At 45.4% G+C, this 24544-nt stretch overlaps 1 protein-coding gene across 2 annotated transcripts in view; it reads left to right on the top strand.

Annotated features, from left to right (window-relative positions):
* MMP17 (matrix metallopeptidase 17) overlaps positions 1 to 24544 on the top strand; it is a 180868-nt gene that overhangs the window by 154053 nt on the left and 2271 nt on the right. Inside the window, exons 4-9 of one of the 2 annotated variants that reach the window (XM_075898412.2) lie at positions 1932 to 2047; positions 7120 to 7296; positions 7433 to 7532; positions 13635 to 13717; positions 17583 to 17735; positions 19635 to 19892. In XM_075898412.2, coding sequence (XP_075754527.1) covers positions 1932 to 2047; positions 7120 to 7296; positions 7433 to 7532; positions 13635 to 13717; positions 17583 to 17735; positions 19635 to 19892 — 887 coding nt within the window. Of the gene's footprint in view, positions 1 to 1931; positions 2216 to 7119; positions 7297 to 7432; positions 7533 to 13634; positions 13718 to 17582; positions 17736 to 19634; positions 19893 to 24544 lie in introns of both variants that reach the window. The other variant, XM_075898411.2, reaches the window with a different exon arrangement.

Genomic DNA, 24544 nt, shown 5'->3' with positions numbered 1-24544 from the left:
GAACCGGGCTTAAGGATGGCCGGAAGCAGTGCCGGCAGGGCATCAGAGGAGGACTTAGAGCGTGGAGATGCTGTCTCAGGCTAGCCGAGGGCTGCGCTTAAAGGGTCCTGACCCCCACCCCGGACAGACAGTTCTAAGGGGTGCCCCGCTTGCAAAGCAGTCCTGGCTTGGATTGCCCGGAGTACCCACACTAGGCACATCACAGTAATCGGCCATCAGCCCGGCTGCACTTGCCGCAGGCTGCCATCTGGGGAGAGGGGGCAATCGGGGGGCTGCAGGAGAGCTTCCACCCCCAGAAGCCCGCAGAGCCAGCCCAGTCCTCCCCATCGGGGGCTCGTACCCCATTCCTCCCTCACCTCCTTCCACTTACCCTTCCCTAGCCCCCCTTCTTATTGATGTACAAAATAAAGGACAATTGTGTTCAAAAATGGAATCTGTCTTTATTGAACAAAACTGGGGGAGACTGGGAAAAGGAGGTGGGAGAGGGGAAGAGAAAGGCTGGGAGAGGGGAGGGCAACTACAATGATCAGGGTTTGGGAACAGGTCCCAGATGAAGAGAGGCTACAGAGACTGGGACTGTTCAGCTTAGAAAAGAGGAGATGGAGCGGGGACAGGATAGAGGTCTCTAAAAGCAGGGGTTGGGTGGAGAGGGTGCATTCAGAAAAGTTCTTCATGAGTTCCCATACAGAAGGACTAGAGGACACCAAAGGAAAGGAATGGGTAGCAGGCTTCAAACTAGTAAGAGAAAGTTGTTGTTCTTGACAAAGCAAATAGTTAACCTGTGGAACTCCTTGCTGCAGGAGGCTGTGAAGGCTACAATTAGAACAGAGTTTAAAGGGAAGTGAGATCAAGTGATGGAGGTTGGGTCCATGGAGTGCTATTAGCCAGGGGGTAGGAGTGGTGTCCCTACCCAAGGTTTGTGGAAGGCTGGAGAGGGATGGTACGAGACAAATGGCTTGGTCACTGTCTTCGGTCCATCCCCTCCAGGGTCCCTAGGGTTGGCCGCTGTCGGCAGACAGGCTACTGGGCTAGATGGACCTTTGATCTGACCCAGGACGGCCATTGTAAGCTCAGGGCTCAGGGTCGGGGGTCTCAGTGGACCCCCTTGATTTCCATGCACACCTGCTCCTGGGTGGCCAGGCTGGCAGCTCTCCTGCCCTAGACGGCCACTTTCCTGTTCCTAGTGCGGATATCATGGACAGGGTCCACGATGTCCGCACTAGCCCAGGAAGGTGCCCGCCTCTTGCGGTCCAGGGCAAGGTCCCGGGAGCCGCCAGCCTGGTCCCGGGAAGAGGGGGTGGGCTGGGGGACATCGGGTGGGTGGCTCTGTGCCGTGCCAGGTGCAGGGTCTGCTGGCTGGGTGCTGGCAGGCTTGCACCTGGCACGGGCACCGTAGCCAGCCCGTGCCCCTTTAAGGGGTCCGGGGCCGGGAGGGGGGCATAGAGTTTCCCTGGTGTTGGCCAGAGTGGCCACCAGGGAAACCTGGGGAGGGCTAGCCTCCCACTAGTTCGAATTAAGGGGCTACACAGCCCTTAATTCGAACTAGTAAGTTCGAACTAGGCTTAATCCTCGTAAAATGAGGTTTTCCTAGTTCGAACTAAGCGCTCCGCTAGTTCGCTTCAAATTCGAACTAGCGGAGCGCTAGTGTAGCGGCTATGAATGTTAGTTCGAACTAACATTGTAGTGTAGACATACCGTAGGAGAACTGATAGTGGAGTATTGAGTATGTCAGTGGTTGCCAAACTGTGGTCGACAGATCATCAGTCATCTACAGAGTTCTTGGTGATGGTGTGCAGAATAAGCTAAGGATTTTGGAACTGAGAGGAAGATGAGATTTGGAGGATCATCAAGTGATCAGTAGAATGAAAAAAAGCTGAACAGCCACAGATATTGATTATTTCCATGCCCTTGTTTTCCATTTTCTATCCCAGAGTCCGCACCTTCCCCAGAGAGTCCCACCTAGGCCATGACACGGTCCGTGCCCTCATGTACTATGCTCTGAAGGTCTGGAGTGACATCACCCCGCTGAATTTCCATGAAGTGGCAGGTAATAATGCTGATATACAAATAGACTTCTCCAAAGCAGACCACGATGACGGGTATCCCTTTGATGGGCCTGGCGGCACAGTAGCACACGCTTTCTTCCCTGGAGACCATCATACCGCAGGAGACACTCATTTTGATGATGATGAATATTGGACCTTCCGATCATCAGGTAGGTCAGGGTAAGAGAGTTGGAGCAGAACTTGTGCTCTCCCAACCCTTCCCTTTGTAATTATTTGTTTCTGTTATGAGTACTTGTCAGGTTTAGGGGTTCTGTGCACATCCCTTAGAGCAGTGGCATTGGAATAGTTTTTGGAATTGTGGTGCTGAGCTGTACATACATCCCTTGCCCCTTCTGTGCCCCTCACCACCACCACCAACAGCCAGGACCCAGCATGTGAGGCCTGGAGGTGGAGCCCCTCCAGGAATGGGCCTAACTGCTGGCTGGGACCCCAGGCTGAGTGGGGCTGGCAGCAGAGGCGTAGCAAGAATGTTATGCACCAGGGGGCAAAGGCAAAATTTGCACTCCCATGGCCTGTGGCTGGGCCCTGAACCTGATGTAGGGCTGAACCTGACCCTGGGGGGGGGGGGGGGGGGCTTGTATCACGTTTTCTTCTGCCACCTTCAGTTTGGGACTGAGCCCTACACGCACTAACCCACCAACAGAGATGGAGGAGGGTCAGGCTGGGGGCGGAGAGATGGGGAGGAGGCTCCAGCCAGCAGCAGTGGGCAAAGGAGGAGCAGGTGAGCCAAGGGATGACAGGGAGAGTGGAGGGGGACTAACTTGGCATGCCCCTAGTGTGGCACTTGAGAGCAACTGCCCTCCCCCTCCCTGCCATCCCTCACTATGCTACTGTAAATAATTCACCTCTTAGGATATTTATCATTTAATGAATTACTTATTTTACTAACTGCAGATAAATTATAGTTTTAGTGATTTATATTCTGTTAAATAATTTTGTCTCTTTTATTTGTTCATATCCTGTTCCCATTAGGTTCATGTCTTTAACATAAAACATGTCAAATGCTTAAAATGTGTAAGCTTTATAAAATACAAGAAAAGTTATAGAACCCAAATATGAATGTCATCACTATATTTTAATGAAGCATTTAAAACCACTGTTATAGCAAATGAGTAACTTTGTTGCTTTAATTAATAAAAGTTAAAAAAGATTTTGAGTGTATTAAGTTTATTGTAGGCAATCTATAATGCTTCCTAACAGCCTAGTTAACCAAATTGTTTTTCATACTATTGCACAGCGATAAACTACATCAGAGTTATGAAGGTAAGAGATTAACTTACCTGTTAAAATAACTCAGAAAAACTTTTAAATAAAACTAACACACAACACAAGAATCGCCCTCACTTTCTTGAAGGCACCAGAAATAATAAGTAGCCTAAGGCTGAGATTACACTGCAGGTGGCTTTCTGTCTGCCACAAGGACTTTTTCCTTTAGGCTGCCGTGAGATTCTATCCTTACATAAAGGAGCGGGATCTCTGAGCTGCTCTTTCAAATTTCACACAAGCCATTCATGTGGCCATAAATGTCAAGATTCAAGGCCAGCCTTGCCTTTGGCAGACTGCCTCTCCAGGTATTCACAATCACAACGTCCGAACATGTGTAAGTTGAGAAAGCCATGTTAATCCCAATTCTCTGCTATGACTAGGAAATGTGGGTGACCTATAGAAAACACCAACATTTTCTTTGGAAAATCCTCAACAAAATGTGGGGGGATCGGTCACTTTAGTAATGCCAACTCCTTTAGAATTGAGGCCCTGATTATCTGGCACCAGCTGAAGTAGAGCATGTACTGTGTGCACATGTCTGATATATTTTTACCAAAACTCTTGCCTGCCTAACTTGCCAAAGGAGAAGGGAAACAGGGAGGCCAAAAGGAATGGTACAGAGCAGTGTTTCTCAACCATTTGTATTAACTTTTAGAGGGGTAGCTGAGTTAGTCTGTAACAGGAAAAACTTAAAACACAACACATAGTCTAGTAGCATTTTAAAGACTAACAGAACACGTAGATGATATCATGAGCTTTCGTGGGTGGAAGTGGGTTTTGCCCATGAAAACTCATGATATGATCTACATGTTTTGTTAGTCTTTGAAGTGTTATTAGACCATTGTTGTACAGTGTGTACAGGGAGGCAGCATGTGGACCAGCTCCCGGCTCGCTGCTCTATGCATCACATGGGCCCGTGCGGCATGCGCTTCAGTCCCACCCGAGCTCAGCTCCTCCCTAGCGTGGTGCCCAGGGGCAAATCCCCCCCCCCTCGCCTCCCACTCACTACACCTCTGGCTGGCAGCCTAGCAGGGCATGGGAGGCCAACAGCGGGGCTGAGTGAATGGCTGATGGCAGGACAGGCCAAGTAGGAGGCCAGTAGCAGAGCCCCCAGGTTGCAGGGATACAGGACCAGTGACCAAGACTCTTATTTTCCCAACTGCCAGTAACATTTTTGTCCATCCAGGGGTCCAAATCAGGGAGGAAAATGGTTGTAGTTTATTCCTGTTTCCCCCCACAATTCCTCATGAGCACACCCATATAACCCAGAGTACCCCTCTGCCCCTCCCAGGGTCCCTGCCTGGGTCTGCCTGCCTTTGAGTCTCTTAATAGACAGGTTGGTTGGACTGCTGTTGAGTTCACAGGGCTCCTCAACCCTGCTCTGTGGCAGGTTCACCAGTAAAACTATGAGTCATGTAGCACCAGCACTGGCAATGCAGAGACCAGCTCAGGGAAAAGCCCTGGCACCTATGTCCTTCCCTATAACTATACTTCAAGCCCTATTTCCACCCAGTGAGATCTGTAGGTATCTGCTTGCAAAGCCCACAGACAACACTCCTATACTCTCTGCAGACCTCTTGGCCAACAGGAAGGATGAAGAATAAATAGGAGGCCAGTGAAAAACAGCCCACACCCTTCCCCACTCTATTCTCAGACACACTTTGCCTTCAAGTTCACTCCTGCTCTTCCCATTCTGGCCATACTCCATGACCAGGGACCTGAATCTCCTCTACCCAGCATAGTAAGGGACATAAAATTCTACCAGTTCAGGAGATTCATTAGCTGTGTTAATGAAGGCATGAGGTTCACAGCAGTGGGGAGTGAGGTACTGGATCCCTCATCAGCGCTGCTTCTTCTTTGCACCCCAGATAGAAGAAAATTCAGATCCCAAGATTCTGCCCCAGTCCTCTCCTGACTATGGAGTGATCAGCTCCCAACAGCTGCCCACTCGCTAGGGGAATGCACCTGGAGGTGAAGACCCAGGCTGGGCTGAAGGCTTCTATTCTCAGTTGCCAGTAACCATCTGTCTTGCTTCCAATAAGAGAAGTCAGGGCAGCGCCAGACATGGCTTAAAAACAAGTGATCTTCTCTGCCATTAGGAAGTCAGGGCAGCGGCTCACCAGCTCCACACGATTAAGACATTTAAGAATTTCAATGTAAAACACAGTTTCAGCTTTTCAAGCCAGCAGCCCAGCTTCAATCAGCAGAAACACTTAGCAAAGCAAGGGCATCTCTGCTATGAAGGCCGGCATGACAGACCAGAGACCTCACAAGCTCCATCTTGGTTTAATTTTGGCAAAATGTCTCCGCTCCAGTCACAAGTTGCTAATTTTTTCATCATGCCACCTCCCATGCAGATATCTCAGTGGTTTGTGCTGCCTGGGCTTAATAATTTCATTTATACCTAAGCTTCCTCCCTGAATTTGAGTGATATTTTCTCTTTTTCTCTTTCCTTCCCCACCTTCAAAAATCAGAACCTCCAGAAGAAAGGCTCTGGGTACAAGGAATGTTCAAGCTGACCATTCCACCATCAGTGCTGCATCTGCTGCTGCTGCTGTGACCATAGACAACCTGATTTTGAATCCTCCCCACAAAAGCTGCCTTATAACAGGCAGCTCCCTCCTCCTCCACTTGCACCCTTTTTGCACAAAGTCCTTTATTCCAAACAATTTGTTCACTGGACTCTTCCTCTTGCCCTGCCCATTCTCAGACTGGATCATGGAGGTGTCCACACGCATCCTTCCAATGCACTGACATTGTGTTTGGTGACTTAGGTGTTTTTGGCTCACACCACATGAAGTTCTGGGGCAAGCTGTGGAGATGTGGGCAGTTACTGTGGAACCCCCTTAGGATGTTTTCCTAAGGAAAACTGGACAGTCAACTGAGATTTCCAGAGAGACACTCAGGCAGGACCCATTGCCACTCCTGTTAGGCACATGTCAGGTTTAACTCTGCTGCTATACAGCTGCTAATAAAGGTGCCCTGTGTGAAGCCTGAAACTCTGTATCTCATGACAGTGAACCTGAGGCTTTCCAGTGATCTTGTCCCTGTATGGAGTAAAATCCTTACGTTGGCCTTGTCTCTCCAGGTCCTTGAGAGCTTCGTTAAGTGCAGTGCTAACTCCAGCAGTTCAGAGGGTGGGAATATCCAACTGGCAGTGAAGACAGCTTTGACAGATAGCAATGTGGTAACTGTTCAGTGGTGGATATCCCCATCCCTTCGCTGTTAGAATGAAACACCGGTATTTTGGCCCAACTGTATAGGAAAAGCATTTCCTGTTTGTAAACATGTGGACCAGAGGTCTGTTTGATCAGAGACTATCTCTCCCAGGAAGATCCCTGCTGATTTCCTGTAGACCAGCAGTAGGCACCCTACTTGTATTATTAAAGTGACATGCCCATAAAGCAAGGGCATGTGAAGTAAGATGTATGCTGATTGCACACAACATTGACTGTGAGAGCTGTGCACTATCTTTGCATACAATAAAAGTGCTGCTACGGTTTAATCAGCATCCCCTGCAAATTCTAAATATGCAGGTGCTGTTAGCAAAACTTTTCTATCTCGGGAGATTGTCTTGGTTGCAACAATCTTGTAGCCTAGGTTATACATCACTAGCCTAGGTTATACATCACTGCTGCAGTCTCTTAGCCTCTTGCTCCAAACTTTAGGCCACACTCCCTCACACTGAAACACATGTGCATGTTGAAGTAGACTCCTGAATGTCCACCACCTGAAGTATGATAAGCGTGCAGTGTTATTTTGACGCTGATGGTGATTTTATTTTCAGATGCCCATGGGATGGACTTGTTTGCTGTGGCAGTGCATGAGTTTGGCCACGCCATCGGCTTGACCCACATCTCTGCCTTAGATTCTATCATGAGACCCTATTACCAGGGACCAGTGGGGGATCCCCTGAAGTATGACCTGCCTTACGATGACAAAGTCAGAATCTGGCAGCTATATGGTTAGTTCACACCCTCGGAGCGAGTTTATGCTTCACTTCGTAATCATTGGCTCTCACAGACCTCACTTCTCAACCATACACTGTCCAGTTAGTGGGGAGGACGTGTCCTTTAATGCTTCCTTGTTTTCATTCCTAGGAGTCAGGGACTCTGTGTCCCCAACAGCCAAGCCTGAAGTAACCAAACCTGATGACCATCCCGTTCTGCCAGAGCTGCCAGAGAACCGCTCCACTGTGCAGTAAGCAGACTTGCCATTGATGTCCTTGTGAAGGCTCATCTGAAGCATGGATGTTTTCTCTAACTACGAGGTGGATGCTTCCCTTCCACAGTGGTGGCAGCAGGGAGTTAAAGAAGTGGGCAACAGGGTGACTTCTTTACTCTCCTGCCTCTCCTCCCTCCCCACAAAAATAATGGCTAGTTCCCAACCTTTGAACTTTTTGAAAATCCATTATTGGTGCTTCTCCCAGAGATGCTAATTCTTCCAGCTTAGGAACCTCTTAGATAGAGATCATTCTGGCCAATGATATGTTTGCATTCTTTGTTATCTCTGTATAACGAAGATCCAGAGGGGTTAAAAGTAATCCAAGGATAAAACCAGTATGGATAAGAAGCTTAATGAGATGTTAATTCAGGACTGGAACATAAATAAGAAATTCAGTGTGTGTGTCAGAGAGGAGGGTGTGTAAAAAAGGAAAAGTGCAAATTCTGAACTACTTATTAAGGAAGAAGAATGAGGTGAATGCCATTTCTCCATGCTGCAGTTTATACATAGTCCAAAACTTCACCTCTGCTTGGGGTGTATGGTGTTTTTATTTTCCTGAGATAAGTCTACCTGGCAAAGACCAAGGCCAGATCTACACTAAAAGGAAAGGTCGAATAAAGATACACAACTCCAGCTATGTTAATTACCTAGCTGGAGTCAACATACCTTGTTTCGAGTTTCCCCGCCACTGGGAGACTGATGAGAGCAAATACTCCTGTCACCTTCCCTTACTCTTCGCAAGAGCCAGAGTACCAGCCACCGGCAGGGGCAGCCTTGGAGTTTGATTTAACAAAGTCTTAACTAGACTCGCTAAATCAAGCCAGAAAATCGATTGTGCCAGTGTCAATCTTCTGTTTAGTGAAGACATGGTCTCAGATTCAGAAAAGTATTTGGACCTATAACATGTATTGATTTAATATTGATATACCCTATTGGATTTGAGCCAAAGCTTATATTTTGTTTTGGATTTTCAGAAACTGCTGGGCATCCACCATCTGAGAATTGGGGCCCTTTATATTTTCTCAAGTTGGGGATCCAGAATTGCTATTCACATATGAAAATCTAGACTTTATTATGTGTATTTCTAACAATAGGAGCTACAAGAGGAAAATGGGAATTCTCTCTCTGTCTCAATGAGCAAAATTCTATCTTGGTGTAACTGCATAGACTTCAATGACTTGTACCAGAAATGAATTTGGCCTACTATGCATAGAAATATTTTCATGATGTTTTTAATTCAATGAAACTTTTTATTTTATATCTGAAGTATTTCTCTTCAACAGTTGACAGCAACACTGGGAGAATCAGCTCATGAAACTGACTAGAAAGGGTATGAAAAACCAATGGCGCCTTAAAGACCAACAGATTTATTTGGGCATCAGCTGTTGTGGGTAAAAACCATTTTATCAGATACATGGAGTGGAAATCACAAAGTCTGGGATCAATGTTCCCTCTAATTTTTTCTATCCATGGATGGAATAAAGTTTATGTGCACCGAGGCACTCTCCGTAGAGACACGTGCTACTCGCTGTGGACACTCTGCTAGTCAGTTGGGCAGCATTTCAGTCTCTTCTGGCTGGCCACCCAATTGCTCATCTTACAAGAAATACTGGTTGGGAGATATAGAGATATATATAATATCCTACTATCCGTAATTTACACTCCATTCATCTGATAAAATGGTTTTTATCCACAAAAGTTTGTCAAAATAAATATGTTAGTCTTTAAGGTGTCACAGGACTCCTCATTACTTTTACAGATAAAGACTAACACGGCTACCACTCTGAGACTAGAAAGAGTACAAAATTGATTAGTCGAGTCTCACACTTTTAAGCTGGGGGAAGAGCAAAGCCATAACCGAAATAGCATCAGGGTGATAAAAGTCCAAGTATGATTTTAAAATTCTTTAATTGTAACAATTGCAGCTGTTGTTAGTCACTCCAGGAGAGTTTGTTTTTTAAACTCTATGGGGCCACATCACCCCTTTCTCCTCAGTCTTAAGAAAATGAGCTTATAAAGTCATGACTGGGCGCAGATATGGGGCTGGCATATTGCATATGGCATATTATGGCTGGCGTCTCAATCAGCATAAAACCATTGACTTCCGTGGAGGAACACCAATTTTATATCAGCTGAGGACCTGATACAGGATTTTCATTTTGACAACTGTTTCTTGAATAGTGAATACACAGAGGAGTAAATAAATCTCTGAGGCATGACAGCTCCGGGCAACATATCAGGAGCATGGAATCCTTCTCTCTGTTGGTGTAATCTGCTCAGAGTTCATGAATTACCATTATGAAGTTGATGCAGCTCACCATGGCCCCAGGGGCTTAGTTATATTTGGAGGTTTCCTTGTATAATTGAAGTGCTGTCTTTAGAATTCTGCTTTGTGCCTTAGAAGCAAGGAGGTCATTGGAGGCTGCAAGGATATTCTCTTATTCCCTGCCCCATGAGAATGAGCAAGAGGCTTTCCTGGGAAGGGCCTTTTTATGGAGAGTTTCCTGAATGCTGGTAGCAGTGTCAGACTGGGGGTGGGGGCAGGCAAATGCTGTTCCCTGCCATAGGATAATTCCATCTATTTATTGACCCAGATCAGAATTGTGTGGTGGACTCTTCCTGATAAAATCCCCGAAAGAGTCTGGAAACAAAAGGGGGTTTGATGGTGGGAGATGAGGATGACCTCATCATAGTGTGGAAGGGCTGGTTATTCTTCTTGTTTAGTTAGATACCCTCTGCGGAGATGTCATCATAATGGGCTCAGAGATTCCTTCCCTCTTGGCATTTAAAGTAAATCCCTTGTAAAGGAAGGCGGGAGAGTTGCACATGCACTCACCGTCTTGTGATTGGACTGCATAGAAGATAAGGGACCTTCTGCTATTTGCAAAGGGAGCTGTCATTCAGGTCAAGCGATGGAGCTGAAGGACAAGGATTCTAATCCCCATTCCTCTGGAACATGTGTGTAATTTAGCTAGTAACTGTTCTAAGAAGCACAAAGATTTGTCACAGTTTTAGTGGCACAGTTGTATCAGCAGTGTTTATTGCTGTGATGCTTTGAAAGAAGGGAGCTGGCTCTTCCCTTAGATCTTACAGCACTGTATCACTAACATGAAGTTTGTTTTATGGAGTTGAAGGGTGCTCAGGTACCGTGGGAATGGGTCCAGTTCGAGAGCCTGGACAGAAGAGAATGCTTTCTCCTGTATGTTCTCTGCAGAGACACTGATGACGCAAGAAGTGATCATTACCCCTTTATCCCTCAACCTTGGGAGAATGAGCTTCCAAAGTCATGACTGGGCTCAGATGGGTGGCTGACATATTACATAGAGAGCAGTTCAAAAGGATGGTGCAGGCAATTTGACATGGAGGTCGTCTAAGGGCAAATTAGATTTATGCTTTCCTGTCATGGAGAGTAGCTGATCTATGTATGTTTCATATTTTCTTTCCTTGCTTTCTATTAATCACAGCTTCATTATGCTTTAAATTCTTCATGCTTCCTGTAGTCCCATCACATACTTTGTTACATAAGGACATAAGAGCGGCCATAATGGGTCAGACCACAAAGGTCAATCTAGCCCCGTCTGCCAACAGTGGCCAATACCAGATGCCCCAGAGGGAGTAAACACAACAGATTTATCCCTCTCCTGTCACCCATTTCTAGAAAACAGAGGCTAGGGACACCATTTCTACCCATCCCAGCCATTGTTAAAGTGGCTTGGGGTCTCAGCCTGGCTAGACACTATCTAAGCATTCACCATCTGGTTCCTCATCCTCTTTGTTTGGTATCTGTGGCTGCCTCATGGTACAGCTGTAAGCCCAGCAGCTCAGGGTGTAAGTCCAGGCAAGCCTGTGGGCTTTTTGTTTAGCAAGTACCCTACTGCTCCCATAAAGGGGGCCCAGTGGGCTCTGGCTTGAACCACTGTTAAGCTGGAGTAATAACTTTGTCTTCATTGATGTTCCTCTAGCTTTACAGAGATGCTACTCAGAGAAGCATCTGGCTGCTCATCTCTTGGGTCTTAGGTGATGGCTTCACATAGAAAGGGAGGATTGTGCCTGCTGTTGAAACAGATCATTAATGGCTTACAGGTGGGCAGCTTATTGCCAGTCCCAGTGAAAATTCAGAAAACAATGTGCTTAATACATAGTAATTTATTTGAGAGAGTCGCACAAACAGTAAAGGTTCTATAACACACACTCCTTAATAAGCCTCTGTCATGAATAGGAGGAGTGCTGGCCAGCATTTAGTGACTAAAAGGTTAAACTCAGGTAGCTAAGGGTGTTGGCAGGGGCCAGAAGAACCAATGGGACATGGTATTGAAATTTTAATTGTATATACATACCTGCTGCCATCTCTCTTTGTAGGAGTTTGAAGTTAAGGGTTAGAAAGAACAGATAAAGTAATCAGAACTACCATACCTCCTTGGAATTGGGGGCATGGAATTGGACTAGACCATGAAGAGATCATGAGTAAATAAGGAAAAATATGTATTTAGTTGTGATCAGGGTATTTTTCTTTGTTTTGGTTGTTTGGCTAAGCTTCTCTGTAAAATCCATGTGCTCCCCCCTCCCCCCGCACCATTCATAATTGAAGCTGTACCCAGAGATACTATGTTCTCTGTGTTTTAATTTGTTGTTCTTAGTTGCTCTGTGACACCTAGCAACCACGTATGCTTTATTAAGTATATGGGGGTTTTTTTTGTTAATAAAATCATCTTTTTTAAGGTGATGATTTGATTCTCGTGTCCTGGAAAGCTAATAGGAGCTCTCTGTGAATATCTGCCTAGCCTAAGAGGTCAACTATAAGACATACCATTTATTTTCTGTGCTTTTTGTTTCTTTTTTCAAGCTCTCTTGTGGCAAAAGAGCTTGGGGTACTACTAGGGAAGGAATTCAAGTATTCCTTCCTGTTTTTTCTGGGTTTAAATCACTTGATAGTGGCAGCCTATTTTCCAGAGTCTGTGACTCTGGGGAATGTTTATTGGTTTGTTTGTTTGTTTCAAAGAGAACCTATAGAGGCAAAGTATGTAAGTTCTTTTGTGGGCCCCCACCTTCTGCACTTGGAATGCCAGAGTGGGAAACCGACCTGACAGTCTCAATCTCCCAAGTATAAACCCTTAGTAACTATGATGGCCTGGAAAACAAAGCTGGTATATCTGCCACTTGTAGATGGAGACCTTCTCTTCTCTTCTTTTCTTTCCCCTCTCAGGTACTTGTTCTGTCACGTGTCCCACAAATCAGGGTCTATATCACCCAGAGTCCTTTTGGTTCTAAAGTTCCTTGAACATCCCACAAAGCGGGATACAACTTACCTCCAGGTCTTCTGTCTCATAGGCTTGAAACTCTTCAGAAGTTAATTGGGGAATCTACTAACTAATTTACTTTGCTTGGGAATTACATCTTTTATTCTCAAACGAGTCACATGTCTTAGAAATGCACCCAATGGGTATTTATTACTGGTTTTCTTTAATTAACATTTCGGAAAGAAGGGCTATAGAACAGACCCAGGCCAAAGCGCAATCAATGTTTACCCTGTCATCATTCATTTACTAGAGTCCACAGTGTGAAGCCATCCAGAAAGGGACATTTATCTGATGTTAACAGAATCCTGCTCCCAGAATTCTCTAGCAAGTTCAGACATATCAAGACATACCAAACTGATACTTACCACGTTTATTCATACCCATCACTATAATTCATAATAATTTGGCATGATTCTAACATCTGCCACAGATTTATTTTGTAGAGAAAACTCTTAAAGCTGACATTTGCCCAGAAAAGCTTTGCAGAGCCTCTGCCTTGGAAAATCCCCTGAATGCAAGGCTGGCTTCACAGCAGGAGGCACCAAATTTTAGGCCTCTGTGACCTTCTGCCGCATTTCTAGCTACAGCAATGTCCTGTTGAACATTGGGGAAGATTCCAGTTCTCTGTCCCCTGCAGAATTGTCTTGAACCATGTGAGCCAGTGTTGTCAGCAGGGAGGGAATTGCTGCTCACCTAGTGGAGCAGCGCCACATCCTGGGGAGCTGGAAGGCACTGCTGTGGAGGAAGGGCTGCCATTCACCTGAGTGCTGTTTTTCTGCAGACTCAGAAGAGACATACCCAACAGGTGCAACACTCACTTTGATGCCGTGGCACAGATCAGAGGAGAGGCATTCTTCTTCAAAGGTAAGCAGCTGCTTTCTATGGAACAGCATGGGTGATCTTCACCAAGGCGGAGCTGCATGTCGCTCTGTGTTATGAAGCAAGGCACCATTTGTGCAAATGGTTCCATCTACTCTTATCTTTAAACCTGGCCCCCAGAAGGGTATGGCTTTGCCAGGATGTCCAGGGCATAGAGTATGAGTGGTGGTGACAGTTCTAGGTTCACCTCCAGTAGTATTTATTCTGTTTGCTCTAGAGCTGCTTGCCAGGGTTTGATTCTCATTGACATGGTGGTCACATTACACTGTTGGAGCAGTGTACAGGGCTCTTAGATCTTTCAGGCCCCCTATCTACATCCACCTTCAGGCTACCTGCACAGAGGGGAAATAATAGAATCGTCATCTAGCTTGAAACTAGTGGGACAGGCATGATTTTCAAAAAGGATGCAGCAGACATAGAAAAGACCTAGAGAGGGGCATCGGTGATGATGCAAACATGTAGGAACTTCCAGGGGAGGGGATAGAGACTAAATTATGCCTGCTCATTTTAGAGAGGAGGTAAGTGAGGATCATAGTAAAGGTATACACAATATTGAGGGATAAATCAGGCATTTCCTCTGAGCCAAAAATTAGGAGGAAATTTGTGAATAGGGACATATCTAAAGCTGAAAGTGCTTGGTGCTTTTAAATCCAGTGGAATTAAAAGACAATACATTTAAATGGACTCATTATTAAACTATGGAACTCACTGCTGCTAGAAGCTAAAGAGGCAAAGAACTGAGTAGGATTCTTGTGAATTATTAGGAATGTGTACTATAAGAACATCAGCAGTGACACAAATTTAATGATAAGGCCCCCCAGGACGCCAGCCAATCACTGAGCCTGGCACTCAGAATAAACTCCATTTCCACCCCCTTTAACCTTGCACACAGTCATGTTTTTCCATTACTTCCCATTATAGGAGTTTTACACTTTGCTCTGAATCCGCTTTCAGTGGCCACCGTTAGAAATAGTTTCTCACTGGCCCGGCAACGTCTGCTTTGCCACTGCCGTCCACAATTTCATAGTGCTGAACTGAAATTGGCACTTGCAGTATCAAAATACAAATTTGATACTGAGAGAACAACAGCTGATTTCTTTCGCTTTTGCCCTGAATGTCTTCAATTTCACTTTCCTTACACACTTCATCGAATCATAGAACACTAGAACTGGAAGAGACCTCGAGAGATCATCAAGTCCAGTCCCCTGCTCCCATGGCAGCACTAAGCACCGTCTAGATCATCCATGATAGATGTTTATCTAACCTGCTCGTTAATATCTCTGATGATGGAGATTCCATAACTTTCCTAGCAATTATTCTCCTTGTCAATTGTTTAAACTCCCTGACAATTAGGAAGCTTTTCCTAATGTCTAACCTAAACCTCCCTTGCTTCAATTTAAGCCCATTGTCTCTTGTCCTATCATCAGAGACCAAGGAGAAAAATTTGTCTCCCTCCTCCTAGTAATGCCCTTTTAGGTACTTGAAAGCTGTTATGTCCCCTCTCAGTCTTTTCTTTTCCAAATTAAATAAACCCAATTCTTTCAGTCTTCCCTCCTGGGTCATGCTTTCTAGATCTTTAATCATTTTTGTTGCTTTTCTCTGGACTCTCTCCAATTTCTCCACATCATTCTTGAAATATATACAGTATTCCAACTGAGGCCTAATCATCACAGAGTAGATGATACACCGTCATCCAAAGACAAGACATGCACAAAATTACAGTACCATCTGGTTCCATGTTGACTGAACAATTGTTGGCAATGTCTCATCAGAGTGAAAGGCTATCTAGAGAATACTGCTTGTGCCTCCTCAGTTGCATAGAATCCTTCTCTGCCTGGTCTCCTTGGGGTTTCTTTACCTTTGAAGTGGAAGTGATACAAAGAACATGTTTATTTAATTACATGTGTTTCCATAAATGTACAACAGCTACACAGTTTGAATATTAGATTTGTAATGATCTTAAAAGAATTTGCAATTACAGCCATTCCTAACAGCTGAATTAATTATTTAGACATAGATTTAAGTCATATAGACCAAATAGGTAAAATACAGCAGAAGAACAAGTATGTGATATAAATCCTTATAATTGTAATTAAAAACCCACTCTGCAGATGTTTAAATGTTCGAGTTTTGCCTCTTTGTAGTATTAGGCTAAGATCTAATTTCCATAAAATTTTGAAAGTTGGTATCTCAGTCTGTCAGCTCTGTAGGAGTGGAGTTGAATGTCTTGGGCCTGTTGCTCATTTCTCAAGGGCATCCCAGCCATACTAAAAAGGATGTGCATATTTCACAATAATAGCTTATTGGGTATGGGGATACCAGAGAGGAGTCTGTGAGGAGATAGGGTGGGTACTCAGCCTGCTTCCTCCAACTCACATCTCACTGGATAGAGATCCTAGAGGAAAACACATCCATGGAATGTGCCACAAAATCGTAGAAATTCAGGTGGAGAATTCCAAATGTTCCTAAGGGAATTAGGCACACAACTCCCATTGAATTGGTTATAGCAACCTAACTGCCTGATACACCTTTATATATCCCAGCCTTAAGCTTTCCCCCAGCAACCTTTGATCTTCTCCTCCCCTTACAACCAGTGTGGTATCTTGCTTAGCCCCAGTACCTAGAGCTGACATAGATGGTATAGTTTTGTTGAGGTTGCTGTAGATGGGCCCTTATCATCAGCAGAGAATTTGTCCCATTGTAACATTTGGGATGAGAAGGACTCTGTCCTCCTTGTAATGATGCATAATACATGCCAGTTGTGTCTCCTTTTCTGCTCTTCCTTAGTGTATTTTTTCTTTTTCACTCTAACTCCTCCATTCCTATCCCTTTATAAAAAACACTGGATTCCAGACAGTCTTTTCCTAGAATAGTTGTTCTTCCAAGTATTATTGCACAGGGATGTGTAAAATATTCAAACACTTGGCAGAGCAACATATGGTAGTAAAAGCCATCTGAGGCTTGAGGAGAGGAAAAGCTCCAGATACTTTTGTCTTTTCTGATGGTATGACTTATTTGGCCACTCTGTGGTCTGATCTAGCCTGGTTTTAGCTGCCTTAGTACTCTCTGGTCTCCAGTGCTCATTTGCTGGGTGGTAATCAGAGTTGTGCTTACTCATATACAGAATATACTAATGCATAAGGAACCCAAAATTCAGGGAGAGAATCTAGTTAACTTAAGTGAAAGAAGCCTGATAGACCTATTAGCAGAACTTTGAATCTGTGAAAGGGCTATTCAGTGGTAATGAAGCTATTTAACAGGCATTTGCCAACCTCAGATATAGACTGTCATTTTTTGAATTTACTGTGCTAGGCACAGTTAAAATTTGCTTTAAAACTAAATTCATTATTGTGTTGCTGAAGATTATAAAGTAACATCTCTAAAAAACCTGTCATTCCCTCCCTTTTCTCCTAAGGTGCTATTGGGCATTGGGCACCAGTTTAATAGTACTGATTAGAGCATCAGAAATCCTAAAAACGGGAGTTAATGCTGCTGTTATTGATGCTGAGGCAGCATATTTAGGCCTGGAGGAAAGAAGAGGAAATATCACTGGTTTCCCTACAGAATGCCCTCTGGAGCAGCATGGATGCTTTTAACAGTAAAAGATTAATTTATTCGACAGAAAAACAGTGACTGCAATGCAGAATCTGAAAGGGAAATGGGAATGGATTTCACCTTATGGCTCAGTGCCATCTTAGGAGTGTAGAATAAAAGACTGCTACTATTGTTCCATAGTTCCCACCTATCACACTTTGTTTTCTATTGTCACCTGACTCCACCCACAGCTTTTTTCTCCCAGCAAGGGAGTGTTATGGTATGGTTCATTAATGTCCAATCTGTATTCATCTAGGCAAGTACTTCTGGAGACTGACTCGCAATAAACACTTAGTCTCCCTTCAGCCAGCTCAGATTCACCGTTTCTGGCGGGGTCTCCCCCTCAATATGGATAGTGTGGATGCGGTGTATGAGAGAACCAATGACCACAAGATCGTGTTCTTCAAAGGTAAGAGCAAAAACATTGTTAAAGAGTCCACATATCTCTTGCTGAAAAATCCAAGGATGCTGCTACATGTTGGCCGCTCTAGGTTTCCATCAGTCCTTCAATCAAGGAGGAATTCAGTGTTCCACTGAGCTGCTAGGTCATTATTAGTGTGCCCTAAGCTGCCATGAATCCACCATTACAAGACTAGTACATATTAGGTTGCTAATAGAGCCAGTCAATAAGCAGCAATTATGTTTCTTAAAAGAAAATAAAAACAATTCACTTTCTCAAACAGTAATGTTAGTAAAGGGAGAGAGTTTCTTTAGCTCAAATAGTTTTGGAGCTGTACAGCCAGGGTCTTATCCCTAATCCTCATTTGAGTATGATATAGCTGAAAACCATTTCTGTCTTCAGTGCATTGATTCATTCATTCATTACTGTGCACTTCAGTAAACTATGTTCCACCTCCATGGCTGGACATTCAGTTGGGTTCATACTTGCAAAGTGTCCCACACAGAATTACTAAGTGTACCTCGGGTTCAGTCATTCCTTGTGTCATGCCCGCTGCCAGTAGTCTGAATTTAATCAATTTCCCACACTCAAAATTTTGGCTGTCTTTCCATTGTATAATTATTGCAAGCAGCACTCAAACTGAATCTGGGGTGCTTTTTAGGGAGCTCTTCTACTGAATAACTCCAAAAAGAGCAGCTATGCTAAGCTTCACTCCGTGAGAAGTTGCTTTTTGCCTCTGTAATGTTGCACTTTCAGTGTGGTAAATTATTGATTTCAGAAGTGCTGAATTGCAGTGGTGAGACTGTAGAAATGGATTATCCTCAGTAATGGGTCTCACACATTCTTCTGTACCCATTTAAGCTTTAAAGGCCCCCCACAAACTGCTGAACCATAATTTTCGCATATGAAGGAAATAAAAAATGGCCTCTGTGACATCATGGATTCCACCGGACACTGCCAAACCACACAGCTATTGAAAGAAGAGAGGCAAACGAGCCATGGGTCCAGTTATAGCTGCTGGCATGGATTCACAACTTTGAATCCATGGGGTTGCTGTTTTTCCCCTCTGTGACATAGGAGCAGCTACGCTAGAGCATGGACTATATGGATTCCCCTTTGGAAGAACAGCCAAATATTATGGTAATGAGGGCCAGATACCCAAGAGAGACAGATGGCTTGAGCCCCATGTCGTCTTTCTACCATATGTGCAGGTCTTTCAAATCCAGCTGAATGGCTGCTCAGAAACATGAGGTATACAGTGCAATTACAAAAGTGGCATGTTCCCTCTAATCTTTTCCATCTAGTGGTGAATTTTTTCTGTCTGTGTACAAAATAAAATTTGTATGTGCACTGAGGCAGGTGCGAATGTGCACCACCAGTAGAAACAAAGAACCTAGCTGTTGGTGCTCTGCTAATCAGCTGAGTGGCATTCAAATCTCCCCTGAGAAGCCGCACAAGTGCACAGCTTACCAGGAACACTGTTGTGTATGTGCGTTTGTGTTGAAAGTAGAATTCCAGACAGAACTTCTCCATTCGCCCTCAAAAAGCACATGTGACTTTTTATTTCTATTAAACCGTTATTAAACAGTTAATAAATGGCATAACCACAGACAACTAGCCTGAGGTTACAAAGCACAATCAGCAAGTTTACGTCCTGGGACCTAATGCCTCCAGCAGCAAAACAGCAAAGGCTGGCTGTATTTAAGGGGGAATTTGACACAAACAGCATTTTTCACGAGAAGAAGATTCCACAGCAAGCGGCTGTTTTGTAATTTCCTTTCTGGAATGCTAGGAATCTAGGGATTGTCACAACAACGGATCATAGAATGTAACCTTTTCTTTCAAGGACGCCTGGCCTCCTCTGCGAAGCAGGACTGATACTGATCTGTGCCTATTTCCTCTTCCCAGGAGACAGATATTGGGTGTTCAAAGACAACAATGTGGAGGAAGGATACCCTCGGCCAATTTCAGATTTTGGCTTGCCTCCGGGAGGCATCGATGCAGCCTTTTCCTGGGCCCAAAATGACAAGGCTTATTTCTTTAAAGACAATCTCTACTGGCGCTATGATGACCATGAGCGCAGAATGGATCCTGGATATCCTTTAGAGGCCACTTTGTGGAAGGGCATTCCAAATATATTAGATGACGCAATGAGATGGTCAGATGGTGAGTTGGTGCCAGCTTAGCTGAGAGTTTTTCTTTGAAAACTAAGTTCCTGTCTACACTTAATGTTGTGGCTTTAACTGTGGGTAAATTGGAGAGGAAACAAAAGTGCTAGTCCATACCATTTTACTAGCATAAAAGCACATATAAACAAGTTGGCTATGTCTAGACTGGCATGATTTTCCGCAAATGCTTTTAACGGAAAAGTTTTCCGTTAAAAGCTTTTGCGGAAAAGAGCATCTAGATTGGCACGGACACTTTTCCGCAAAAGCACTTCGGTGCTAATCTAGACGTGCTTTTCCGCAAAAAAGCCCCGATCGCCATTTTGCGATCGGGGTTTTTTTGCATAAAACAAATCTGAGCTGTCTACACTAGCCCTTTTGCGCAAAAGGACTTTTGCCCGAACGGGAGCAGCATAGTATTTCCACAAGAAGCACTGATTTCAGACAGTAGGAAGTCAGTGTTCTTGCAGAAATTCAAGCGGCCAGTGTAGACAGCTGGCAAGTCTTGCCAGTCTAGACACAGCCGCTGTGTATTTTGTTTCAGTGAAGCAAAATCATCAATGCCAGTATAAAGTATCTTGTGCCAATATAGCTGCATCTACACTAGGGCTTTTACCAACATAACTATTCTGGCAAACAAACAATGTTGACTCAGCTTCTCATCCACTGTAATCCCCAGGTCCTTTTCTGCAGAACTGCTACTTAGCTAGTTGGTCCCCAGCCTGTAACAATGCTTGGGATTCTTCTGTTCTAAGTGCAGGATTCTATGCTTGTCTTTGTTGAACCTCATCAGATTTCTTGTGGCCCAATCCTCCAATCTGTCTAAGTCACTCTGGACTCTATCCCTACCCTCCAGTGTATCTACCTCTCACCCTAGCTTAGTATCATACTCAGACTTGCTCACGGTGCAATCCATCCCCTCATCCAGGTCATTAATAAAGATGTTAAACAAAATCGGTCCCAGAACGAAACCTTGGGACACTCCGCTAGAAACTGACCATCATCCTGACATCAGGCCGTTGATCACTACCCACTGGGCCCGACAGTCTAGCCAGCTTTCTATCCATCTTACCATCCATTTATCCAATCCACAGTTCCTTAACTTCCTGGCAAGAATATTGTGGGAGACTATATCAAAAGCCTTGCTCAAGTCAAGGTATATCACATCTACTGACTTTCCCATATCCACAGAGTCAGTTACTTCATCATAGAATCTAATCAGATTGGTCAGGCACAACTTGCCCTTCATGAATCCATGCTGATTATTCCTGATCACCTTCCTCTCTTCCAAGTGCTTCAAAATGGATTCCTTGAGGATCCCTTCCATGATTTTTCCAGGGACTGAGGTCAGACTGATTGGCCTATAGTTCCCTGGAGCATCCTTCTTCCCTTTCTTAAAGATGGGCACTACATTTGCCTTTTTCCAATCATTCAGGATCTCTCCCGATCCCCACGACTTTTCAAAGATAATGGCCAAAGGCTCCTCAATGACATTTGCCAACACTCTCAGTACCCTCGGGTGTATTAAGTCCAGACCCATGGATTTATGTATGTTTCATTTTTTAAAATAGTTCCTAACATATACTTTCCCCACCAACGGCTGTCCACCTTCATCCCATATTGTGTCACTTAGCGCATTAGTCTAGGAGCTGACCTTGTCCATGAAGAGAAAGGCAAAGAAAGCATTAAGTACTTCAGCTTTCCCCAAACATCTGTCACTAGGTTACCACCCTCATCCAGTAGGTGCCCCACACCCTCTCTGATCACCTTCTTCTTGCTGGCATCCCTGTAAAAACCTTTCTTGTTATTCTTCACATCCCTTGTGAGTTGCAATTCCATTTACGCTTTCGCCTTCCTGATAATTCACCTGCATTCTCGAGCTATACATTTATACCCCTCCCTAGTCATCTGTCCAAGTTTCCACTTTTTGTAAGCTCCTTTTTTGTGCTAAAGTTCACCAAGGATTTCCCCGGTAAGCCAATCCGGTCTCCTACCATATTTGCTTCTCTTGCTACGCATTGGAATGGTTTCTTTCTGTGCCTTCAATAAGGCTTCTTTAAAATACTGCCAGCTGTCATGGGCTCCTTTCCCCTTCATTTTAGGATCCCAGGGGATTCTGCCCATCAGGTCTCTGAGGAAGTCGAAGTCTGCTTTTCTGAAGTCCACGGTGTGTATTTTACTACTCTCTTTTCTTCTCTTGGTCAGGATCCTGAAATCACAGTACTCTCTTAGGGTACGTCTACACTACAACGTTAATTCGAACTAACGCGTCTAGAACTAAAAACTAGTTCGAATTAGCGTTTTGCTAATTCGAACTAGCATATCCACATTAAGTGGACTCTGAACCGGGATTAAGGATGGCCGGAAGCAGTGCCGGCAGGGCATCAGAGGAGGACTTAGAGCGTGGAGATGCTATCTCAGGCTAGCCGAGGGCTGCGCTTAAAGGGACCCGACCCCCACCCCGGACAGACAGTTCTCAGGGGTGCCCCGCTTGCAAAGCAGTCCTGGCTTGGAGTGCCCGGAGTACCCACACTGGGCACATCACAACACTCGGCCATCAGCCCGGCTGCACTTGCCGCAGGCTGCCATCTGAGGAGAGGGGGCAATTGGGGGGCTGCAGGAGAGCTTCCACCCCCAGAAGCCCGCAGAGCCAGCCCAGTCCTCCCCATCGGGGGCTCGTGCCCCATTCCTCCCTCACCTCCTTCCACTTACCCTTCCCTAGCCCCTTTTCTTGATGTACAAAATAAATGACAACTGTGTTCAAAAATGGAATCTGTCTTTATTGAACAAAACTGGGGAAGACTGGGAAAAGGAGGTGGGAGAGGGGAAGAGAGAGGCTGGGAGAGGGGAGGGCAACTACAATGATCAGGGGTTGGGAACAGGTCCCATATGAAGAGAGGCTAAAGAGACTGGGATTTCTCATCTTAGAAAAGAGGAGACAGAGGGGGGACAGGATAGAGGTCTCTAAAAGCAGGAGTTGGGTGGAGAGGGTGCATACAGAAAAGTTCTTCATTAGTTCCCATAAAGAAGGACTAGAGGACACCAAAGGAAAGGAATGGGTAGCAGGCTTCAAACTAGTAACAGAAAGTTGTTCTTGACAAAGCAAAGAGTCAACCTGTGGAACTCCTTGCTGCAGGAGGCTGTGAAGGCTAGAACTAGAACAGAGTTTAAAGGGACGTGAGATCAAGTGATGGAGGTTGGGTCTATGGAGTGCTATTAGCCAGGGGGTAGGAGTGGTGTCCCTACCCAAGGTTTGTGGAAGGCTGGAGAGGGATGGTACGAGACAAATGTCTTGGTCACTGTTTTCGGTCCATCCCCTCCAGGGTCCCTAGAGTTGGCCGCTGTCGGCAGACAGGCTACTGGGCTAGATGGACCTTTGGTCTGACCCAGTACGGCCATTGTAAGCTCAGGGCTCAGGGTCGGGGGTCTCAGTGGACCCCCTTGATTTTCATGCACACCTGCTCCTAGGTGGCCAGGCTGGCAGCTCTCCTGCCCTAGACGGCCACTTTCCTGTGCCTAGTGCGGAGATCGTGGACAAGGTCCACGATGTCCGCACTAGCCGAGGCGGGTGCCCGCCTCTTGCGGTCCCGGGCAAGCTCCCGGGAGCTGCCAGCCTGGTCCCGGGAAGAGGGGGAGGGCTGGGGGGCATTGGGTGGGTGGCTCGAGCCGTGCCAGGTGCAGGGTCTGCTGGCTGGGTGCTGTCAGGCTTCCACCTGGCACGGGCACCGTAGCCAGCCCGTGCCCCTTTAAGGGGTCCAGGGCCGGGAGGGGGGCATACGAGTTTCCCTGGTGTTGGCCAGAGTGGCCACCAGGGAAACCTGGGGAGGGCTAGCCTCCCACTAGTTCGAATTAAGGGGCTACACAGCCCTTAATTCGAACTTGCTAGTTCGAACTAGGCTTAATCCTCGTAAAATGAGGATTACCTAGTTCGAACTAAGCGCTCCGCTAGTTCGAATTAAGTTTGAACTAGCGGAGCGCTAGTGTAGTGCCTATGAAAGTTAGTTTGAACTAACGTCCGTTAGTTCGAACTAACTCTGTAGTGTAGACATACCCTCACATACAGTGCAACTCCACCTCCTTTTCTCCCCTGCCTGTTCTTCCTGAATAGTCTATACCCTTCCATGACAGCACTCCAGTCATGCGAGTCATCCTACCACGTCTCTGTTATCCCAATCAAATTGTAGGTCTTGGACTAGGCCAGGGCCTCCTATTCTTCCTGTTTGTTATCCAGGCTTCTCGCATTGGAGTACAAACAACTTAGATAACTGGCTGATTATCCTACCCTCTCCATTAGAATCGGGGTCCTCCTTTGTTGCTTGTTCCTCTTTGCATGTCTTCCTGGTATGCTACTTCCCTACTCCTCTCAGGGTTTTGATCACCGTCCTCCAACGAACCTAGTTTAAAGCTGTCCTCACTAGGTTTGCAAGCCTGCCCGCGAAGATGCTCCTTCCTCTTTTTGTTAGGTGGATCCCATCTCTTCCTAACATTCCTTGTGCCCAGAACAGAGTCCAATGGTCGAAGAAACCAAAGCCCTCTCTCCGACACCACCTGCACAACCCCACATTTACTTCCTCAATTCAACAATCCCTACCCAGTCCTATCCCTTCAATAGGGAGGATGGATGAGAACATCACTCATGCTCCGAATTCTTTG

Source organism: Pelodiscus sinensis, chromosome Z (genome assembly GCF_052426305.1).
Source record: "Pelodiscus sinensis isolate ZL-2025 chromosome Z, ASM5242630v1, whole genome shotgun sequence".
Classification (NCBI taxonomy): domain Eukaryota; kingdom Metazoa; phylum Chordata; order Testudines; family Trionychidae; genus Pelodiscus; species Pelodiscus sinensis.
This window is presented reverse-complemented; position numbering and strand designations above follow the sequence as displayed.